Source organism: Taudactylus pleione, unplaced genomic scaffold, assembly GCF_031769625.1.
Source record: "Taudactylus pleione unplaced genomic scaffold, aTauple2 ptg000604l, whole genome shotgun sequence".
NCBI lineage: Eukaryota > Metazoa > Chordata > Amphibia > Anura > Myobatrachidae > Taudactylus > Taudactylus pleione.
Window position 1 is genome coordinate 645,797 of NW_028285006.1, and position 22,729 is coordinate 668,525.

The 22,729-nt window shown below is 45.4% G+C and overlaps 1 protein-coding gene across 1 annotated transcript in view; it reads right to left on the reverse strand.

Annotated features, from left to right (window-relative positions):
- The window catches only part of FOXJ3 (forkhead box J3), a 170,170-nt gene that overhangs the window by 47,938 nt on the left and 99,503 nt on the right, over positions 1–22,729 (reverse strand). Inside the window, exons 4-5 of the mRNA XM_088453966.1 lie at positions 11,419–11,493; positions 8,902–8,985 (exon numbers count right to left, since the gene is read on the reverse strand). Coding sequence (XP_088310092.1) covers positions 8,902–8,985; positions 11,419–11,493 — 159 coding nt within the window. The remainder of the gene's footprint in view (positions 1–8,901; positions 8,986–11,418; positions 11,494–22,729) is intronic.

A 22,729-nucleotide genomic window follows, 5' to 3' on the forward strand; every position in this document is an offset into this window, starting at 1 on the left:
AGTCAGAGGCTAAAACTAATGAGACTATATATAGTGACTTACATCACTTTGTACATTTGTGACCACACTGAGGTCTCAAACTGGTAGCAGGAAAATCATAAAATGGTTCTGCATAGATTACAGATTTGTAATAAAAACAGGAAAACAAAAAAGAAAGAAACAAAGTAAAAGGGCATCTTATGTACCATATGTTGCAACTAACATGGTCAAGCATTAATACCAAAGCAACAATTGGTAAAATATAAATGATTTTCTGACATCCAGGAAAGGCAACATTGTACAGGTCTCTTTCTTCATCAACATACAGATGTGTCCTCTTGCGTCTTTGCCGATCGTGCTACAAACTTGCGCACGCTTCGCCCCAATGCGATTAGCCACGTACATTACGCCTTGATGTGCGTTCGCACCGTGCAATCCTATGGAGTCATGCGTGGCGCAATTTACCGCAAAAGCGGCAAAGATGCAAGAGGACACATCTTATCAAATTATTTCTTCTTCAATGAAGGATTATATTTATTGTATCAAAATTATTTCTTTTTCAATAAAGAAACTGCTGTGTAGTGACCAAATGCGATTCATCTGACCAGGAGTCATTTCTGAATTTGTCCCTTTCTGTGCCTGGTACTAAGATTTTACCTCGCTTTTAAAGCTGTTCGCGTTGCAACGAGGGTTACAGGTGCACTATACAAGTTGTAGATACATGATTATCTTTACCACACTCAAAGCATAGACCAGATTGTGAGCACACAAGGAACAGATTGTGAGAAGGGCCCTTCATCCTGATCACATAAATACAGCACATGTATAGTGATCATCTGCTAGACAATTCTGCAAGACCAGTGTTTGATCGAGGGAGAAAGGCCCCCAAGTGACTCTCCACCACAGGATTAATGGTCAGTAAACCTAAAATTCAATTCGTCTAGACACAGAAATTCAAACAGCATCCACTCATAGAAGGACTATTTATTTTAAAAAGTAATTTCTAGCATTTCCAAATTTTCATATATCAATACATAGATAACAGTGATGTACAATGTAAACATTTCAACCTATCACAGCCCAAGCTTTTATTGTGCTTTGTAGTCAACGTGCAGAGGCTCCATCAATGAAGGAAAACCTTGTGTCAAATAGCTTTAATTCTAATTGCATATTAGTCAGATTGGGACATCTCTGGGACCAGCCATTTCAGGAGCTACCATGATCATTTAAGGAGCCACAGATTATATGCATCTACTGGCCTGAACAGTAATACCGCTATACTATGTTTAGGCTCATTGACCACCTGATGACTGCAATTTCTCCATGCTTACTGTTACTGACTCTTATTTACATCCGTGCCCTATTCCTGATTGTTCACAATATAAGGATTTGCATTTTGTATCCTCGTGCGGCTGCAATATAACCGTAACTTATGCTAATAAAAACTAAAATATATCTCTCTGTATTTCCATCAGGTCTCGTATCAAGCACACATTTTGGGTATCACTAAAATGAAAAGCACTAGATGGTTAATCTAAGTGCAGTTTCTGTTGTTGCAATGATTATCTAAACATAGTTTTTGGAAAAGGGATTTTTTTTTTCTTATATCTGTTACCCATTTCTCCAAATGATAAAAAGATTTATTTCCATGTTTCAGAATAAAGCCCTAATAATATAAAAAAATTCTTAGAAAACTACAACTAAAAAAACGTATTCCCAGTAAGACTGATGCATCTCCAAAACATAACAATTTGTCTGGTCACAGAAGGGCAAAACTCTCCAGGCTTAAGTCACAGAGAGGACCAGTGGTGGATTTTGCCTATTGGCTGCGAGGCTGCAGCCCCCCTCAGTAAAATCCACCACATCTGTGTAGTCAGTGCAGTCATTCACTGCCCTATCTACAATCTGTGACTGGCAGAAGCTTCCTATTGGAAGCGCTACCTGCCAGTCACATACACCACAGGCAATCCCAGGGGGAGGTGTCCCCCCCCCCCCCCCCCCTGGGACTGCCAGTCCGGGCTGCTATTAGCAGAGAGCGGCTTCCAGGAGGAAGCCACTACTCTGCCTTTTCTCCAGCCCTAACCAGCTCCTAGGGGTTGCAGACGATGCAGCCCTTTGGATGCCAGTGGCATATGCGGCGCCCCGCAACTAGTGCGCATGTGCCGGTTCCGGCGCCTGACAGATCTAACGCGCAGGCGCCAGGACCCAGCCAGGTTGGAGCGGTGGCGGGTGAGTGATTGCACCCTCCCTCTTGTTTTCAGCGGTGGCAGCCCCCCTCATCTAAGAGGGTAGGAGCCGCCGCTGGAGAGGACTATATCTTATTATAAAACAGAACTAAACCCTTTACACTAGAGCTTTTCAACTCTGATCCTCGAGTACCCCCAATATGTCATGTTTTCAGGATTTCAGTCTGTGGATAAAGGTTGGAAAATTACTATCCATGCAAAATAGATACTCACCTGTGCATGATTAAAGAAATCCTGAAAACATGACCTGTGCCATCTATGGAGTTGAAAGCACCATAATCCAAATCTGACACAAACATGTTCGTAAAACTACATATATCAGAACAAATTACCAGTTACAATATAAGTGTCTTTTTATAGTTCGTGATCGTTTAACTTACTGGAATTCCCTGCTTCATATTGAAATGACAGGTTCTATATAAAGTTCATCCGTTGATTGTGGAAACACGGGCCATCTGTTACACTGCGTTACCATGTCTCTGACACTACCAGAGCATCATGGTCTAAAGTGCAGCAGATTTATTGATCGCTGAGTGACACAAATGTTCTACCACCAGCTGCATTATGTCTAGCCTAAGAATGTCTTGCATATTTTCTTTCACTGCACAAATATGTCTGCGTTCAACTGCAGATAGACGTCAGCTCTATGATGTCACTATATCAGCATACTGAGCTGAGATCAACCTACAGAGTTTAGGATCTTCCAAGCCTCTGGAGCTAGTAGGGACTTAGGCCCTCATTCAGAGGCGGTCGGAGGATGCAAGCGGTCGCTCAGAAACTGGGCGGCCGCTTGCATCCTGACCGGCCGCCTCTGTTTTGGTCGTTAGGCTGTGGGTTTACACCCACAGCTCTAACGACCGCTAGGGTGATACTCGCGATGGTCAGAGACCATCGCGACCATCGGGGCTTACGACGAGACCCTAGGGTGGGGTCTCACTTGTCGTAAGCCCCGGAGAGCTTCTGGCTCTGTCAGAGCCGGAAGCTCTCCACTGACCTCACTAGTGATGTCAGTGGGGCCTCCCCCAAACGGTAGGCGTTCCCATGGGAACGCCTCCGTTTGGGCTGCCACCCCCCCGGCCCGCCTTCCAAACGGGGCGAGCTGTCAATCAACATCGACAGCTCGCCCCGTTTGGAAAGAGACCCGCTACGACCGGCGCTGTCGGTCGTAGCGGGTCTCACGCATGTGCACGAAGGAGCCGACTCCCTCGTGCGCATGCGCACTGGACAAACATCAAGGCGGCCGTGCGGTCGTAGACCGTACGGCCGCCTCTGAATGAAGGCCTTATTACCATGGATAATTATGTGTCCTTATTGGGACTCAGGGGGATCCATTTTTTTCCATATTTAAAACAACCAATCATCTTTTAAAATTTAAAAAGAAAATACAAATATACAATTTCTGTGACAATAATATTACAATTTTTGCCAGGAATCAAAATCACTTTATCAGTGACGAACAACAATATAAAATTGAAATTCTAACTTTAAAAAAAATAAAATGTAAAGCCCATTAATGTGAAGAGAGTCAGCAACACAGTGAGGTATTGGGAAAGTGGAGAGCAGAGCAGATACCAAGTCTTCTGGTTTCCGCCGAGCTCCGATGACAACTACATGGATGGACCCTCCTGCAGCCAAACATGTGCGCCAGGTCAATAAGTCCTGCGAAACATAAAATAACCTGCTGCATCACTACTACCCTACAACTCACCACCACACAACTGTGTTTTCACCAAGATGGGAAATTCATCCTAGGAAAAATGGGATTTTGGTACTTACCGGTAAATCCTTTTCTTTGATTTCTCGGGATACTGGAAGCCTAGTACACTGGGGTATAGAGGCATGGATAGTTGGAGCTGGCACTTTAAATAATTTGTGAAGCTCCTCCACCTCTATGCCCCATCAAACCTCAGTTTAGAAAAAATGAAGATCGAGAGGAGATGGAGAATAACTGGAGTAAAGAAAAGTGAAGATCACACAACAAACAGAACTACACAATACACGGAACCAACCAAACAGGCAGACGAAGAGCGCTGAGGTGGGCGTCCAGTGTCCCCTGTGGAATCAGTGAAAAGGATTTACTGGTAAGTACCAAAATCCCATTTTCTCTTTCATCCACTAGGGGACACTGGAAGCTTAGTACACCGGGGTCGTCCCAAAGTTTTCCTCATGGGCGGGAGCGCTCTGAGGAGCCTGCAGAACAAGGCGGCCAAAGTGTGAAGCTGAAACTGCAAATGTGTCAAACTGATAAAACTTCACAAAAAGGTATGTATCGAGGACCAAGTAGCCGCACGGCACAGTTGCATGGTGGAGATACTCCGACGTGCCACCCAGAGCGCGTGGAATGCGCTGAAATAGATGGAGGAGGCTGCCTATCGCTGCTAACATAGGCCTGCCGTATACTCAGTCAAATCCACCCCGCCAACGTCTGTTTGGACGCCGGCCAACCCCTCTGGACAGCGTCATACAAAACAAAAAGCTAATCAGTCTTACGGAAAGACGTTGTCTGAGCCTCATAGACACGGAGAGAGCTCTAACCACATCCTGGGTGGAGGATACTCCAGAGTTCTGAACCAAGGAAGGCACCACAATAGGCTGAAAGCCGACACAACCATAGGAAGGAAAGCGGCTTGTGTCCGGAGCTCAGCCCTATAATCATGAAATATAAGATACGAGGGCTTACTAGACAGGGCCCCCAACTCCGAAACCCGATGGGCTGAAGCCAATGCCAGGAGGAGAACAGTCTTCCAAGCCAAATACTTGATATCTACCTCGTCAAGCGGCTCAAACATGGAAGACCTAAGAACCAAATTCAGGTCCCAGGAAGCTGTAGGTGGAACAAACAGGTGGCTGCACCCGCAACATTCCCTGGAAAAAAAAAAAGGCTGCACCTCAGGTATGAGGGCCAATTTGCATTGAAAGAAAATAGAAAGGGTAGATATCTGCACCTTTAAGGACACCAAACAGAGACCAGCATCTAGCCCCATATGATGAAAAAACAACCTAGATAAACGAAAAGTCCTAGACGGAAGGCCCCGACCGTCACAGCATGCCACATAAGACCGCCAAATGTGGTGGTAATGTGCAGCCGTAACCGGCTTTCTGACACGAAGCATAGTGGGGTAGTGGGGATAACAGATTCTGGGATGCCTTTGCGTCTCAAGATAGCGGCCTCAACAGCCACCCAGTTAAACACAGCTGCGCTAGGTTGGGGTGCACGAAAGGACCCAGTTGCAGGAAGTCTGGACGAAGTGGTAGGGGCCATGGGTCGTCTGCTAAGGGAGTCCGAAGGTCCGAGAACCAACTACTCTGAGGCCAGTCCGGTGCCTTGATCAACAGGTCGTCTAAGAAAGGAATTATGGTCGCACCCGATGTCCGAAGGTGTGCAATCATGACAGACAGACCTTGGTGAAGACATGGGGTGCTGAGGATAAACCAAACGGCAATGCCCGAAACTGATCGTGCAATATCGCAAAACACAGGAAAGCTTCATGCGGTTCCCAAATTGGAACATGTAGATACGCATCCTTTATATCCAAAGAAATTAAAGACTCAGCTGGTTCCAAGCTCGCAATGACTGATTGAATCGACTCCATCTTGAAGCGATAAACCATCAAATACGGATTTAAAGACTTAAGGGTCAGGATCGGCCTGACAAACCCGTCCAGCTTTGGTACCACAAAAATGTTTGAATAGAAACCCAGACCCTATTGATGTACCGGAACCAAACCAGCACTGCCGATTGTAGTAAAGACTGAATTGCCTCTTGCAGAACCTTGGTCTTGTCTGCTGACACCGGCAGACCCATAAGGAAGAAACTATTCTGAGGTGAAACTTCGAAATCTATCCTGTACCCTACAGAGAGTAATCTGCGAATCCACGGATCCGAAGAGGTCTGGTTCCAAACCTGTTGAAAAGTCTTTAAGCGAGCTCCTACCGTAGGAGATCCCAGGTAGGATGGGAGACTGTCATGCCACCTGTTTTTCAACTTGCTTTTGTTCCTATCGACATGCGACCATCTGTGGGCGACCTTTACCTCTGCCACCTCTAGCCTGCGTGGCAGCACCCATGGTTCTACCACAAAAGAGCTGCGGGGCATGAAATGAGTGAAACGTGGGACCAGTGTAAGTCCCCCTGGATGTCGGGGCAGTTGAAGGGAGGAAAGTAGACTTACCCCCAGTGGCTTGGGATATCCATTTGTCCAGTTCTGGACCAAAAAGCATATCACCAGCGAACTACATACCTTCAACTGCCTGCTTGGATTCTGCTCTAGCGGGCTGCAACAGCGGAAGCGGATATGCGTGCAGTGATCTGGTTGATCGCCCAGGTAAACTGCTGATTTACGGATGTGTTCTGCTAGCACTTTTAGCTCTGCTCTGGAGGTACCGGTATCCAGATCAGTTAGCAGCTGCTCTGCCCAGCAGGCTACAGCCTTGTTAACCCAGGTGCTAACAAGCGTTGGCCTGAGTTGAGCTCCCGCAGCAGTGTACACAGATCGTAGCGTGTTCAGCTTACGATCTGAAGGGTTCTTGAGTGACGTAGCACCAGGAACTGGAAGCGTAGTTTTCTTTGATAGACTAGAAACGGACTGGAGGAAGTGTTTCCCACTTTTACATCATAGATGATGGAAAAGGATAGTTGGAGGCGAAGCATCGTGGGATCTGGAAACGCTTCCAAGCCACTGAAAGTTGGTCTTGAAGTTGTTGCAATAAGGGAAATACAACAGACCTCTTTTGTTGTTTAGCAAATAAATCAAACTCCTGATTTTCAGGTACCATGTCCTCAGGTAAATTAAGGACCTGCCCGACTGCCCGGATTAATGGCTCCACCCCCTGAGAACCAGAATCTAAATCTGGCGGTGCAGATACATCATCTTCCAAAACTTCGTCCAATTCAGCATCCTCATTTTCCTCTTGTGAGGGGTGTTCTACGTCCGAATCATCCGACAGGAGTACAGCCGGTAGTGGAAGTTTTTGTGACGGCTTTTGATAGGAAGTAGAGGGTATGCTTCTAGTGGAAACCATAATCTGTACCAAGCTTTCCACTGAATTGGCCAATCTTGTCGCCCAGGGGGGTTGTGACTGACAAGACTCGGCCAACTCCCTTCCCTAACTACTGGATTCCCTGCAGCACAAGCCAATTATAACACCCCAGTGTACTCACCGCCCTTTGAAAGGAACCTGTTGTAGAAGGGATGTCAGGTGCCAGGAATCTAGCCTTCTGTAAAACTGCGCCTGTACTCGACTGTAGGGAGGAGAGAAGCAGGCAGAAATGCGTGTCTTCTGAGATCAGCAGCCCACTGTGATACAGCCGCCTGTTGCCGTGCAGGGATAGAGCCTGCACTGTCAAGCTCCGCCTCCCTTCTTCCTTCCCGAAGCCAAGATAGCCCCCTTACAGACCTCAGCCTGTCACAGCCGCCTTCACTATACCGTGCTGACAGCGCTCCTTCCCCATCTGAAACAGCAGAAGGTGGGGGCTAGTGAGAGCAGCGCAGTAGCGCAGCTCCCTGTCGTCATCTACAGAGTGGGAGGAGGGGAGGTTAGGCGGGATACGGAGGATGCGCAGCTGGGTTTAATAGTCACTGCGCTCTCCCAGATAAGGACACACACTCCGTTGCTGCGGCGGTGAGAAGCAGTCAAGTGCTTTTAATAGAAGCCCTGTGCACTCCTGCCTGACTCTGAGTCAGGGCGCCAGTGACCCGGACTCACACCTTTTAGAGAGGTGGCGAAGGGTCCCTATTAGTAGTTATAAATAAGATGAAAAAAATATACATTTTTTAAAAGTATACTGCTGGAGCACAGCCTGTAGTGACCAGCTCCCTTGGCACTTTTTTCTAAACTGAGGGCTGGTGGGGCAGAGGGGGAGGAGCTTCACACTTCTAAATTATTTAAAGTGCCAGCTCCAACTATCCATGCCTCTATACCCCAGTGAACTAGGCTTGCAGTGTCCCCTAGTGGATGAAAGAGAAATAGTATTTTAATGTTGTTCTATAGTTTTGATGTGCAGTTCCTTGATTGACAAAACTGTCTTTCATGCACAAAAATTATTTAGAGGTTGTTCATTGATCACGGTCATATTTCGAAAGTCTATTGTATATCAGTCTCAAACTTTTCATCTTTGGGCAGCACCTTATCGTCCATTACAATTTCATAACTTCCTTCTCTTGTTCACGTAATATATTTTTTTAGAATATACATTTAGATCAAAGTAATTTCTTGAGCTCAGAAGTTTCTTTGCACTTGTATATCAAAGACTGGGAAAGACAACAGTAGAGAATGTTCAGAACAGCAGGTAACTGCCTTGCTTGGGTGACTTACTGTGTGCAGTTCTTTTTTGTTCTTATGGGGTATATTTGCAAAGCAGTGTTAACCCTTTTTGTATGAAAAAAGGTTTATGACTAACGCTGAAAAGAGAGGCAAGAGTAGAACAGTTCTTTGCCACTGATCAATTTCTCTTAATGCTGTATTTCACATGATCTTTTGTATTCAAAGATATTTTGAGTTTTTTCTCTCTTTCACGAAATGTGTATATCAATGGCCATCCTATTGTTTTATCTGTATGCGTCTAAAGGTAACACTCATTGCTTCAATAAAAATATGCACTAGTTTTGATACATGACCCTTAATTAATTCGTTTTGTAGCTGTCATTTTCCTAGAATTTCGACATGGAATTACATACCCGCTCTCCAGATCGAGGCCTCTTCTTTGGCCGAGCTGGTAGCGCGTCCTCCTTTGGATTTGTGTCTATTGCCCAATAGGATCCCTAAGCAAATACAAAGTTGTCAAATTAATTGTAGAAAATGAATTAAAAAGTAATTTAAAATAATACTTAAAATACATAATAGTATTGCTGCTTATTACAGTTAAATAACAAAAGTTATATTAAGTTAGCTATATAATGCTTATATATTCCCTAGGTAGAATATTTGATCATTCACATCAGTCCAAGCTTCAGTGGCATTTACAATCATTATTGCCTATCACACTGACACACAACACACGCGCGCTCTCTCTCATACTCCTCAACCTTACAGCTGCATTCAACAGTTAACCATCCCTTCCACCTGCAAACCCTCTACTCTCTCGGGCTCCATGTCTCAGCGCTCTCCTGGTTCACCACCTACTTGTACAACCACTCCTTCTCTGTCTATACACTCACGTGTACCTCTCCTCCACTTCTCCTTCCCTGTCCTTGGCCCTCTTCTCCATCTCCAACTCTTTCCACAGTGAACTAATTAGTTCCTATGGCCTCTGATACATCCTCTAGTCAGCAATACCCATATTTCCTTCTTTTCGCCTGTTCTCTTCCCTACGGTCCACTCCTGTGTCACTGTCACTACCAGTATGTCGTCTGTCTCCTCCTTGATGTCGCAACGCTTCCTGAAACTAAGTCATCGTCTTTCACCCTGCCAAGATCACTTCTCCCTCTTCTCCCGTTGTCGGGATAACATGCTTCTCAAACTTGACTCAGCTCCTTTCTTCTCCTCCCGTATCTAGACCCTGTTGCAAATCTGCCATTTCGACCTCCGTATTATTTCCAAGATCCAGCCCTTACCCATGTCTACGCTACTAGGGAGAGATGTATCAGGCCTTGGAGAGAGATAAAGTGTATAAGTTGTCAAGCAGCCAACCAATCAGTTTATAACTGTCATTTATCTAGCACAGTCTAAAATGACAGTTAGAAGCTGGTAAGTTGCTTTGGGCAACTACTCCACTTTATCACTCTACAAGAGTTGACACATCTCCACCCTATTCACACACTCATTAACTCTCACTTAACCTAGTGTACTATGTTCTTCTCTGCCTACCCAACTCCTGTTTCACCCCTCTTCGTAACTATCTTACCACTGCTGCCCCCTCTGCCATTCATGTAACTTGCTCCCTGTCTAACACTATCAAATGAGAACTTCTCTCTCACCTATAATGTCTTCAATCACCATGCTCCTCTTCTCCAGCTTACTTATCACTCCCTCCTGTCCTCTTAGCTCTGTAACCAACTACTTCCCCATCTCCTCCCAGATTTCATCCTCACATTTACATCTTCAGGACTTCTCTTGTGCTGCTTCCAGCCTCTGGAATGCTCCAAATCAGACTTGCCTTTAGCCTTCCAGCCTGCAAACGTGCCCTTAAAACTCATCTCTTCACTGAAGCCCATGCCCCATCTTCCTAATCTGCCTCTTCTGTAAGTAAAGTTATGTTCTTGCCTGTACCATTTTGCTGTGGATCGTTTGTGGTACCATATAAAGGAAAGATTATAAAAATACATACTAGGGTTAATTTTGTCAGAAGTAAATCAACCTATTAGTATGTCTTTTGGTTGTGGGAGTAAGCCAAAGCCCAGGTAGGAAACCCATACCGACACAGGAAGAACGCCCAAACTCCTGGTTGGACTCTAACCCATGACCCCACTACTGTGAGGCAGCAATGCTACCACTGTACCAAAAAACAAATCCCAGTAAACGCTTTTTAATTTTCCTATAAATATTCTGCATTCTCTGGGTTAGCTTAATCTGCATATGTAACCTCTTTTTACTTATTATTATCTTCACAGAAGTGAAAAAGTTCCAAATGAGTACAATGATCTATTATCCAGGGACCTCAATCTAACAGAGCCCCCAGAGGTAACATTAAGATTTCATCAAGCTGTAACCTTAGTAGAAGTAGTCAATCAGAAGTTAGAAAATGCATTTAAAAATAACACTTCAGAACACATTTTATTATTTATTTTCAGAAAAACACCTCTAAGACATTTTAAGTGAATCACACACACACGTTTACGTCCTCTACAATGCAAGATATTTTCCAGTTTTAGCTTTATCATGTTATTTATTTATCACTATTCTAGTCCTTATGTAATGCCATAATTGTAGCAACCAAACAGTGGGGCTGATTCAGAATTGCACGCTAGTGCAATGCTGTCCGCAGTTCCGGATTATTGGGAATCTGAGCAAGCGCAGAACGGGTCCTGCGTGATCGCATGCAGCCCCTGCCTGATTGACGGTAAAATATCCGTTATAGCCAAATGTTCCTAGTTTCCAGCCATAAAAGCTTCGCCCTGGAATCATCCCTATTTTTCAGTATAAGATCACTATAAGTTACCTATCTCACTATATGGTCTTACATTTAATTTCAGCTAATAAGTACAAATACAAACAAGTAACATTTTAAACCTGTTTAGTGAACAAGCCATAATTACCTTTCCAGGGTCGTCCTTGGATCGAGGCACTTTCAGAAAGCACTTGTTCAATGACAGGTTGTGTCGTATAGAATTCTGCAGACACAATATAGAACACAGACGTCAGTCCCCTACTGTGGTAAGATGTTATTCAATAGGTTTTACCTTGTTCTGGCCAGATCTTTCATATGAAAGAGGGTTAATTTTGTATGCTAAGCACGGGACGCTAATATGGGTGTACATATTTGTGGTTTTACATGCACTGAAAGCTTACATTGTATTTCCAGTGAGGTCCCATTGAGAACAATCAGATGAAGAAGCGTTAACATGTAATTTTAGATAGAACAAGGTAAGGCTGATTCGTCAGAGGCACAACTTTTTTACAAATTAAACTAATCAAAATACACTTTTATTTGCATTTAAATTTGCATAAATGCAATGTGGTTTATATACATGTTTTTTTTAACTTCCATTTTAGCGTGCTTGAAGACGACAATGGATTGTATATGGCAGTGTTTATGTACCTTTAAATAGTACAGTAGAGGTAGAGGGAGAGTGACAGCGTATTATGGTGACATAACGTCAATGCCAGAATCAAATTCTAAGAGGCACTATAGCAGATTACACAGTATGGGGAAGAGGAACAGGTGGGACAGGCAACACGCAGGCATAGGAACAGGGGTGACTGATCAGAAGAGAAGACACAGGCAGGAATCGGGGCCATTCACTTACATTTTCCATACCGCTACTTCTACAGTCTAACTACGACGTGTGTGTGAGAATGTTACAGATAGAGCTCTATAAAGAAATGTCCATTAACTGTTAATGTTGCACATATGGCCATTTGCAGAGAGCATCTTCCGTGTTTTTTTTCTGTGCATGCCCAATAAGCGCACACAAGTATGGGCGATGCAGAGTGGCATGCTTCAGTCGCCTCCCCACTTGCGGCTGGATGGGCATTACTAGACAGTGCTCAGTAAGTGCTATGCAGAGTTGGTCACAACCATAAATACGCTGTTTCCAGATATAGCCCCACCAAAGAAGAGGCTGCTGCAAGTATGCAATGAAGATGGCAGGTACAATTAGGGGTGGTCTGCTCACAAAGATGCATAATTCTGCATATGGATAAAATTATGCACTTCGTTCTTTGGCACAGAGGGCCGGATTCAGATTTGGGAATAGAGTAAGAAAGTAACTGTGCATCTTGATAAAACCATGCTGAGCAGATGTAAAATGTCCATAGATTTAGATTTGTGTCCAAACTGAAATATAAATTTTAGTGTAAAAATAAAGCTGTCCAGCATTTGTGGGCTACGGGTTGGGTATAATATACAGACGTGTAGAATGCTGGCTGTCAATACACTGACAGTGGCATCCCGAAGGCTACAATCCCGACAGGGGAACGGTAAGTAGTGTAACCCTGTCCTGTTTACCCCCTAACCATCCCCCCTTAGTGCCTAACCCTAGCTCTCCCCTTTTAGTGCCCGACTCTAACCTTCCCCGGTGGTGCCTAACCCTAACCTCTCCTTCCCGCAGCCTAAGTCTAAAGGAGCATACACACTAGACGATATGCTCCCTGAGCGATATCGTCTAGTGTGTCACTGGCAGGGTGTGCTCAATGACGTTCATGACATTTAGCACACCCGCTGAACGATATAATTAACAATATCGTTCAGCGCCCGGCTCTCTCCTCCATTCCTCTACATTCAGCAACCTGACAATATCGTCAGGTTGGCCTGCATGTTTACCCGATGGACAATGACGAACGGCCCGCGCGAACGCGCATCGTCGTTATCATTCATCGTTTTGGTGTAAAAAATGGACGATATAGTGAACGACTGAACGATAACGATATCGGTTATCGTTCAGTCGTCCACTTTATCACCCAGTGTGTACGCACCTTAAGTTCCCCCAAGGGCGCCTAAACCTAACCTATCTCCCCTCCACAGCTAACAGCTACCCAGCCACGCTGCACTTCCGATAGGGATGCCGGCTGTCGGGGTTCCGGCATCGGCATGTCCAGCCATGTCAGGATTCCGTTGCCGGCCTTCCCACACTGATCGGGATTCCGGAGCCGGAATTTCGTCAGACGGCATCCCAGCTGTCGGTCAATTGACCGCATTCCATGCAGAATTTCATATCCCGACAGCGGATGCCCGACAGGAGGAGATCCCGACTTGGGCAGGTAAGTATCCTAACCCTCCAATGTCCCCCCCCCCCAACCCTCCCTTAGTGGTGCCTAACCCTAACCTCCCCCAGGGGTGCCTAAACCTAACCCCCCTTCCCCGCACCCTAAACCTAACCCTCCCGGGGGGGCCCTATACACAACCTCCCCCCCGGTGGTACCTAACCCTCCCCCCTAGGGGTGCCTAACCCTAATCCCCCCTAGAAAACCTAACCTCGCTAGAGTCCCTAATTCTAACCCTCCCCCCCCGCTGCTAATGCCAAGGGCGCCCTGGACTTACCTTTGCTCGGGCTGGCATCCTCGGCGTTCCAGCGTCGGGATTAACATAGGTGTCGTTATTTAGACACCTATATTAAATCCCTTGCCGGGATTCCACTGTCGGGATTGAGACCGGCGGCCGCATAACTACATCCCGCTCTGGGCAACGTTCTGCTGGGAAACCTTGGGTCCCAACATTCATGTGGATGTTACTTTGACACGTACCACCTGCCTAATCATTGCAGTCCAAATACACCCCTTCAGAGGCAGTGCCCTCTTTCAGCAGGATAATGCTCCCCGTCACACTGCAAAAATTGTTCAGTAATGGTATGAGTAACAAGACTAAGAGTTAAAGGTGTTGACCTGGCCTCCAAATGCCCCAGATCTCAATCAGTTCCAGCATCTGTGGGATATGATGGAACAACAAATCTGGGCCATGGAGGCCACGCCTTGCTGCTTAAAGGATCTGATGCCAACGTCTTGGTGCCAGATACCACAGGACACCTTCAAAGCTCTTGTGGAGTGTATGCATCAACAGGTCAGAGCTGTTTCGGCGGCACAAGGTGGACTTACACAATTAAATGTCTGATAAGCGTATATAAACTTTATAGAAACAAACCATGTAACATTGTACAACATTTAGGTCAAATTCCTGCACACTCCAGCAGGCCTAATTGGGGCAGGTTCAAATACAAACGCAGCCAACGAGGTGCCAATCATAAAGGGTACACGCTTAAAACAACAATTTACCTGCATGTAGCCCCCCCAACATTCTGGAGCTGCATTCCTTATAACCTCAAGCAGAAACATGCACTTTTGGAGATCCTACATCTTGATCAGTATTCTCCCCAGGCTGTTTTCTGCAAGCGCATGGCCCGGCAGAAACAGCCTGCCGCCCGGGACTTTTCACCGTTGACTTCCGCTGTGGAATGCTGGCCTCTGAAGTGACCGGAGGCTAAAGAAGCCTTTGATCGCTTCAGAGGCCAGCGTTCCCAGTGATGCACTGCGTGGGTGACGTCATGACGTCACCCGCGACGTGAGGAGCCTGCCCCGCGCGCCTGCTGGATCTAGTTAGATCCAGTCAGCGCAAGGCAGCGGCCATGGCCATCAAGTAAAGGTAAGTGCTGGGCTGAGGCAGGTACCAGGGCCAGGACCAGTCTGTGGGCACTATTTAAGTCTGGGGCACTGCATAAGGGACACTATTAAACCTGAGGGCACTGCATAAGGGGCCAGCCTGGGGGACCTACATAAGGGACACTATTAAACCTGAGGGCACTGCATAAGGGACCAGTCTGGGGGCACAACATAGGGGCACTACTTCAGCCAGGGGGCAATGCATAAGGGCAAAGTTAAACTACAGGGGCCAATGCATAAAAGGGAAAAACTACAGGGGGCACTGTATAATGGGCACTTTTGACTGAGATCCAGTGGGGGAGCAGCCTGAGACCTGTCGGGCTGGATTGGTAAGGGAGATACCCCTTTTCCCGGCGTGCGCATAATTGCGAAGGTCCCCACCCGGCTACTTTTGGATGCCACCTGGCTGGAAAAAAATTCTGGGGAGAACACTGTTTATTAACCCATAACCTACAATTGGCCACTTGGTGCATTTAAGGTGCGTTTCATTAGGGTCAGAATAATTTTTTTAAAACTTTATCGCCTGCTCATCTATGTGACCCACAGAATAACTTGCAGTGAACTAGACTATTAGAATGCTCACAGCAGTAGAGAATATTTCAGGAGAGGAGTGTGCTGATGGAGGGTGTCCATGATAGCTCTACTCAGTGCTCTGAACAGTGACGTAACTAGGGGGGGGAGTCGAGCAAGGCATGTGCCCTGAGCGCTGTGGCAGGCGCCGCAGAGGGGGGCGCCGCCGGCCAGGGCAGCGTATCTGGAAGTTGATGTTATAGAAGAGTCCCTCTGCAATGTAGCTTCCTGCTCTGAGAGTCCCAGGTCGACATGTCTTCTCTGTTTCTGATCACATCTCCTCCCATTCAGCGATATTCACATTTCAAAATTGAGGAGTTTATGTATCAGCAGTGAAAATCATGGAGAAGTGGACCAGTGGAGAAGTTTGCAAACAGAATAGTGTGCTATGGATTAACCCCTTTATTACCCTGTGCTGACCAGCTGCTCTCCACATCTATTCACAGTGAGGGGAGAGCTTGGGCGAAGCCTAGCATGTCTGTAAGTGCTGGGCGGAGAGTGGAGAAGGAAGAAAAACTGCACAAGAAACACTCCACATACAAAGAGGGAATCTGTGAAAAAAGGCTGAAGAACAGACCCCAACTGAGGCCAGGTGCGTCAGGGTGGGTGCCCTGTGGACCCTATGGACCTCGAAGAAAAAGAATTATCAAAGGTATGTTATACCATAATTCTGTATTTCTTCTTCGGGTTCCATAGGGTTCACAGGATCTACCTTATGGATGTCCTAAAGCAGCTCCCTTAAGGGTGGGGACATTCCTGCGCAGAGAGGAGAATCCGCCGCCTAAAGGAAGCATCCTGGGAGGCAAACGTATCAAAAGCATATAATTTGATAAACGCATTAACGGAAGACCAAGTGGCTGCCTTACAAATTTGTTCAGCCGAGGCGCCATGTCTTACCGCCCAGGATGGTCCAACAGACGGAGTGGAATGTGCGTCACCTTATTAGGAACAGGGAGACCAACCTGTGTATAGACGAGAGAGATAGTCATACGAAGCCAGCAAGCCAACGTTTGTTTGTTTGCTGGCCAACCGCTTCTGTAAAAACCATATAGCACAAAAAGAGAATCCGATTTCCTGCTGGAACTGGTACGATCTACGTAAATACGAAGTGATCGAACCACATCCAAGGAAGCTTCACCTGTCTACAATTTTCACTAGCATTGTTTTCGTCTTTGGGTTCCATAGGGTCCACAGGATCTACCTTGGGGTATGTAGTTAGATCGCATCCAATACACCAAACAGCAAAACTTTGAAGCTCCCAGCATGCACTGGTCCTCCTCCCTATATACCCCGCCCCCAGCCATTCAGTTTTTTTGTTTGGTGCACGGCAAGACGCACCTGTTATAACAGCGGGACTGCTAAGCAGTTCTAGGCTTTTTTCTTTTATGTTTTACCTTAAGCTTTTCGAACTTCAGAGTTTAGCGGTACCAGGCACCATGAAATATGCTTGCACTGCGACTCCTCCGCTAATGCCGAAGCACCAGCACCGCTATACGCCCTGAGGTTTATCGTGGGCGGTAAGACATGGCGCCTCGGCTGAACAAATTTATAAGGCAGCCACTTGGTCTTCTGTTAATGCGTTTATCAAATTCTATGCTTTTGATACGTTTGCCTCCCAGAATGCTTCCTTTAGGCGGAGGATTCTCCTCTCTGCGCAGGAACGTCCCCACCCTTAAGGGAGCTGCTTTAGGACGTCCCCAAGGTAGATCCTGTGAACCATATGGAACCCGAAGAAGAAATACAGAATTATGGTATAACATACCTTTGATAATTCTTTTTCTTCGAGGTCCATAGGGTCCACAGGGCACCCACCCTGACGCACCTGGCCTCAGTTGGGGTCTGTTCTTCAGCCTTTTTTTCACAGATTCCCTCTTTGTATGTGGAGTGTTTCTTGTGCAGTTTTTCTTCCTTCTCCATTCTCCGTCTCTTGCAGTCAGGCTTGGTTACTAATGGAGCATACACACGGTCAGATTTGTCAGATGAACGATTTGAACGATTTTACCAAAGTTTTGAACGAATGAACGATTTTTGACTGCATTAAAATGAATGGAATCGTCCAAGTCTGACTGCAAAAACATCAGATGTCAGATATCGTTATCTGACCATCGGGAACGTGCATCGTTCATCGTCCATCGTCCAGGCATGTCAGATATGTCAGATTTTCCTTCAGATATGAACGACTGAACGATTTTTAAATCGTTATCGTTCATATCTGAAGGAAAAATCTGACCGTGTGTATGCACCATAACTGAATGCCTGTGGCTGGGGGCGGAGTATATAGGGAGGAGGACCAGTGCATGCTGGGAGCTCCAAAGCTTTGCTGTTTGGTGCATTGGATGCGATCCAACTACATACCCCAAGGTAGATCCTGTGGACCCTATGGAACCCGAAGACGAAAACAATGCTAGTGAAAATTGTAGACAATAATTGTACATTACTCAGGCTCTAACTGAGCATTAGCAATACATTCATTAAGGCGTCTCAGACCTCCTCTGCAGCCAGTGATGTAATTACCACCATAGTAACCTATTCAGTGTTCAGGGGCCCAGTAATGTGTATTGAAGTGCTATAGAGAAAACCCCAATCTCCTCTCCTGAACAGCACAAGCACATTTCACCACATCTGGACTCTATGGTCAGAATTAGAATACCTGTGACAGTTGAATGTGTGTGTACACGCCCATTATCATACCATTTTTGTACTATAAAGTGAATTACATTTAATAGGCATGAAAAATAAAAACCAAGGTGCATACAAAGCCTTACGCAAGAAAGGATCCTTGCTATAATCAGCATAACACGATCTACAAACATACTGAATCACTACTTACTCCCTTAAACTGGTATATGGTATGGAAATCATAGCATCAGCTCAAATTATCTTTACCTAGGCATACTTTGAAATGTTTTTAGCATTGATCCAGCTTGGCATTGCTGAGCTCAAGCAATTACAAGGCTCAACCTCAGCATTAATTCACTGATTAGCTCAAGAACTAGTTGCCAAATCTACACTTACAGGGATGTGAAAATAAAGCTACAGGAAGCTAAAGTACTGCAAAAAAAATAAGTATATACTTATGTAACGCTATCCTGTTAAAAAGCACATCGATCGGTTTAACCCTTACAGAGCCAAGACTTCCGAGAATACACTCCACTCTGCAGAATAGGTGTTAATTAACTTCTCTGCTATGGATGGTTCTTACCAAGCTCCTGGCTCCTGCTGAGTCACACAGTGGAATACCGCTGCAGAACTAACCCCTCTGCTTATAGCCTTTTTTATTACAAAGGATATATCTGCCATGATATTCTGGAAATAAAGGGAGAATGAAGAGCTGTAGCCGCCAAGGCATGCATAAGTGATAATTGCATGCATCTATGCCAGTGTCTAACTATACTGAGATTTATGACTGGGATGTACAGGCGCCAATTGAAAGCACAGGCCAAAGGATTTTACATTTATGTCAATACCACATAAGACCCAAGGGTCAAAGGTTAGATCCCTGCCAAGTTCACAGGATCACAATCTACCCTGTCTCCGTTTCAGTCAGCCATCTCTACGCTTACACTAGGAGGACGACTTGTAATTGCACATCAGCTGCTTTCTCACAGACCACAACTATAAAACACTGAGGGATGGATAAGGCCAAAATTCCCATTATAAAAATCCAATTGCAGAAACACAGCTGTCATGACTATAGTTATTAAAAGAAGTGTCTCCTAAAGTAGTTCTACAATCTGCACAGACAGGTGCTCTCCCCGACGCCCTTGTGTCTCTCTCATGTGCAGAGTCCGTGTCTGCGTTCTTTCAATTCTCACAGACTCTGGAGATCAGGAGTTCAGAATAAATCCTACAGTCTATACATTAAAGTATTCCAGCAACAGACACAGGGAGACTCCGGATGCTGGGACAAACGCAGCCATAATTCTTTGCCATACTGTCCCAGGTCTGTGCTGGCAGAGAAACTTGCATTTCGCATCTTGAACATGAATTAGATGCAATGCCAGGTGTGAGTAAAAGCCGGATCCATACACACGATAAATCAGATTTATACAAGGATCCTTTTGGATATATGTGTGCTGTGGAATTACTCAGCAGAAGCAGCGTGTTACAGTTAGTTAGGCATTGATTTGAGTGCATTGATGTGAAAAAGGCATAGATCTTACACTGAGTACACACTATACGATACATTGGCCAATCCATGGTATAGTGGCGAGTACACCTAATTCATTGTGTCATAAATTGTCTGGTCACATCTTCCCATCTGATGTGCTGCACGTTAGATGGGACAATGCGACATACGATGCGGTCACATTATCCCTGCAGCAATATATTGTGTCATCGTGCAGTATACAGCGATGTGAAATATGTTGTTACAACGTGTGTACCCAGCTTTAGTGTGGTTATGGCAATTATGTATTGATACAACGGGATCGGAGATTTTAGCAGGGGCAATATGGAAGGGTGAGTGGGTACTAATTACCTGGGCTTGTTTAAGAGGCCCAGCTAGGGCTCAGGCCAGCTGGGGGAAGAAACGCTCCTCACCTTGGCACGCTCAGCTGCTGTGAGGATAGGATTCATTAACTTATTTTTCATAGGTGAGCATGGCTACTCCCCCATATCACCCATCATTGCCGTCTATGGCCCTGCTCTTTGGACTTGATGCAAAGCAAAATGGATATCAGGTATTTGTGCATTCACATTGCATGCAAGAGAATGTTACTATTCCTGTATACAGAGTTGCTTTAATATTGTAGTGTCCTATCTGTAAGTTTGGTTTCCTACAAGCCATCATCATCACAGTGCTTACGTCCAATTCTGCACACAGGACACCCAGTCAACTTTACCTACAGAACTCTTTAGTCTTCAGTATAGGTGCAATCAAAATGTGTATGACTCTGCATCACGCACCCATCTTGTGTACAGTACCAGAGTATATGCAATGCGAAGACACTGCGGATACACTCTGAACACATATTTATGTTCATCTCATAATTAAGCCGGGTACATACTGGAACGATATTGGGCCAATATGCCATTTCATAACGACATATCGCCTACATCACCCAGTGTGTACACATGACTGCGCATTCGCGTGGTCGCTAGGTTTGATATGCTGCACATCAAGCCTTGCGATATCGCTAGCAGTCAGTGCATTGTTAATGAATGACGTTAACGGTAATCGTTCCGTCGTTCATTAAAGTCGTCCAGTGTGGGCGTACAATCACAGTTCACGGTGTGTACCCAGCCTTAGTCCCTTTATGTCTTTAGTTTTGAAAATGGGTGTGTTTGAATGTGGTATGGATCTGATGGCATCTGCTTTGGTATGTACAGATCCCTTAACCACACACAACTGCATAAAAAACAGCTGTCTGACCAAATAACATAAAAGGTTACATGTTTAGGGATCACTCACATCTAATCTTACAGTAAGAAAATTTAAAAAGGCCTCATTAAAAATAGATCAAAACAGTCAATGGTGCCATTCCCACCATTAAAATCAAATGTTACGGCTGCTTTTAAGATTTTAGACCACAACCATGTCCTTTTTTCTCACGCCTTAAGTTCAATAGATTGTATTGGCAAAAGTGCAATGCACAACTGAATGGCTTATAAAGTGTACAGTACATTCAATTTCATGCATTTTTAGCCATTGCATGTGTGTGCACAAGCGCTTGCTGTGTTACAGCCATATAGTTCAGTCTAATGTACCACTTTATATGTCTTCATGTAATCAGCCATTACATAAATATGAATGAGAGAACACCCTGTGCACTGGAAAGGAGTATGGTCAGTGTGTTCCCCAATACCATTATGCAACATCAACAAATGCTAGGATGTCTATAGGCTTTCAGTCCATACAACTATAGCCATTTGGTTTCTTAAATCACTTTATGTAATTCAGACATAACACTCCCTGAACCTACACACTACACACGCCATACACAGAACAAACATTCCTGCCCCTCCTCTCAGTGCATCCGATGGCAGTAATAAGGGAAGCAATCACTGCTGAAAACGTGCCAGAAGCTGCAGGTCTGTAGTATAGAGCCTATGAAAATGACAGAAGCACAGCAGCCAACTCGGATTATGTGATGTGATTAGTTCCTGAACAGAATGTGAAACGGAGAACTGGGACAGTGAAGTCAAAGTAAAAGCATGAGGAACAAATTCATGACAAATTAATCTCTCTCCGCCAGGTGATCAGATTTTTCTCAATGAAAGAATAAAAGGTAGTTACAGGTCCCTGAGTGGGCTTACCCACCACCCCTAGGGATTCCCTCTCACAGACAGTAACCGTCGTTAATGATGCGTAGTTGGTGGGTAACTCACAGCCACCACCAGGCTCCTAAACTGGCACCTGGAACTGCTCATTCCACAAAGGCTCCTACCACCAGCACCTGTACCCTCCTACTTCTAGGTATGTGTGGACACACTCCTGCAACAACTCCTGTTCGGTGTCAACTACTTCCCACTGGTCCCTCATTACCAGTCTGCACGGGGTAGCTGGGAAAGGGTTTCAGCTTGGAAACAATGGGCTCAATCCAGAACAGCCAGAGAATTGAGTAGCATTTTGTGTAACTCTGGTGGTCACAGGATACAAGCAGATGTAGGAGTCTTAAGGCAAGATGTTTACTGATCAAATGCCTTTAAAAAGACAAGTCCCTTGCTAAAGGTGCTTGGGACAATCACAGCATACAGATGTCACAGTAGTAGAATCCTTCCTGATGTTCAGAGGATGCACACATTCAGGGCTTGCAGGCCCCCTTTTTATCCAGTTCTAACACACAATACTATAGGGGGTAAGCCCGCCATGGGTCCCTTAACCATTCAAGCCAAGTGCATGTGCTGTGCATGCACACATTTAACATAGCCCCTAATGGACAATGTGGAGTGTTCACTCCTATGTGCCAGAGACCATCTGGGCACGTAACCACACCCCAGATGCCGGCAAGTCTGCAGTGGGGGATGGGTCCCTCCAAATCTTCCATGATTCTGCTGGGGGACTATCACCTTATCTGGCCTAATTTTGGAACTGAAGAAAGATAATGGTTCAGGCTGATCCATGTGGGACAAACAGGAAACAAACAAGGAACAGGGAGTTGGATTTGCCTTGCCACGAGGAGTGTGTAAAGATCACACACTGCTAGTGGAATGTCTCTACTCAAGTTATTGTAACCCACAAAA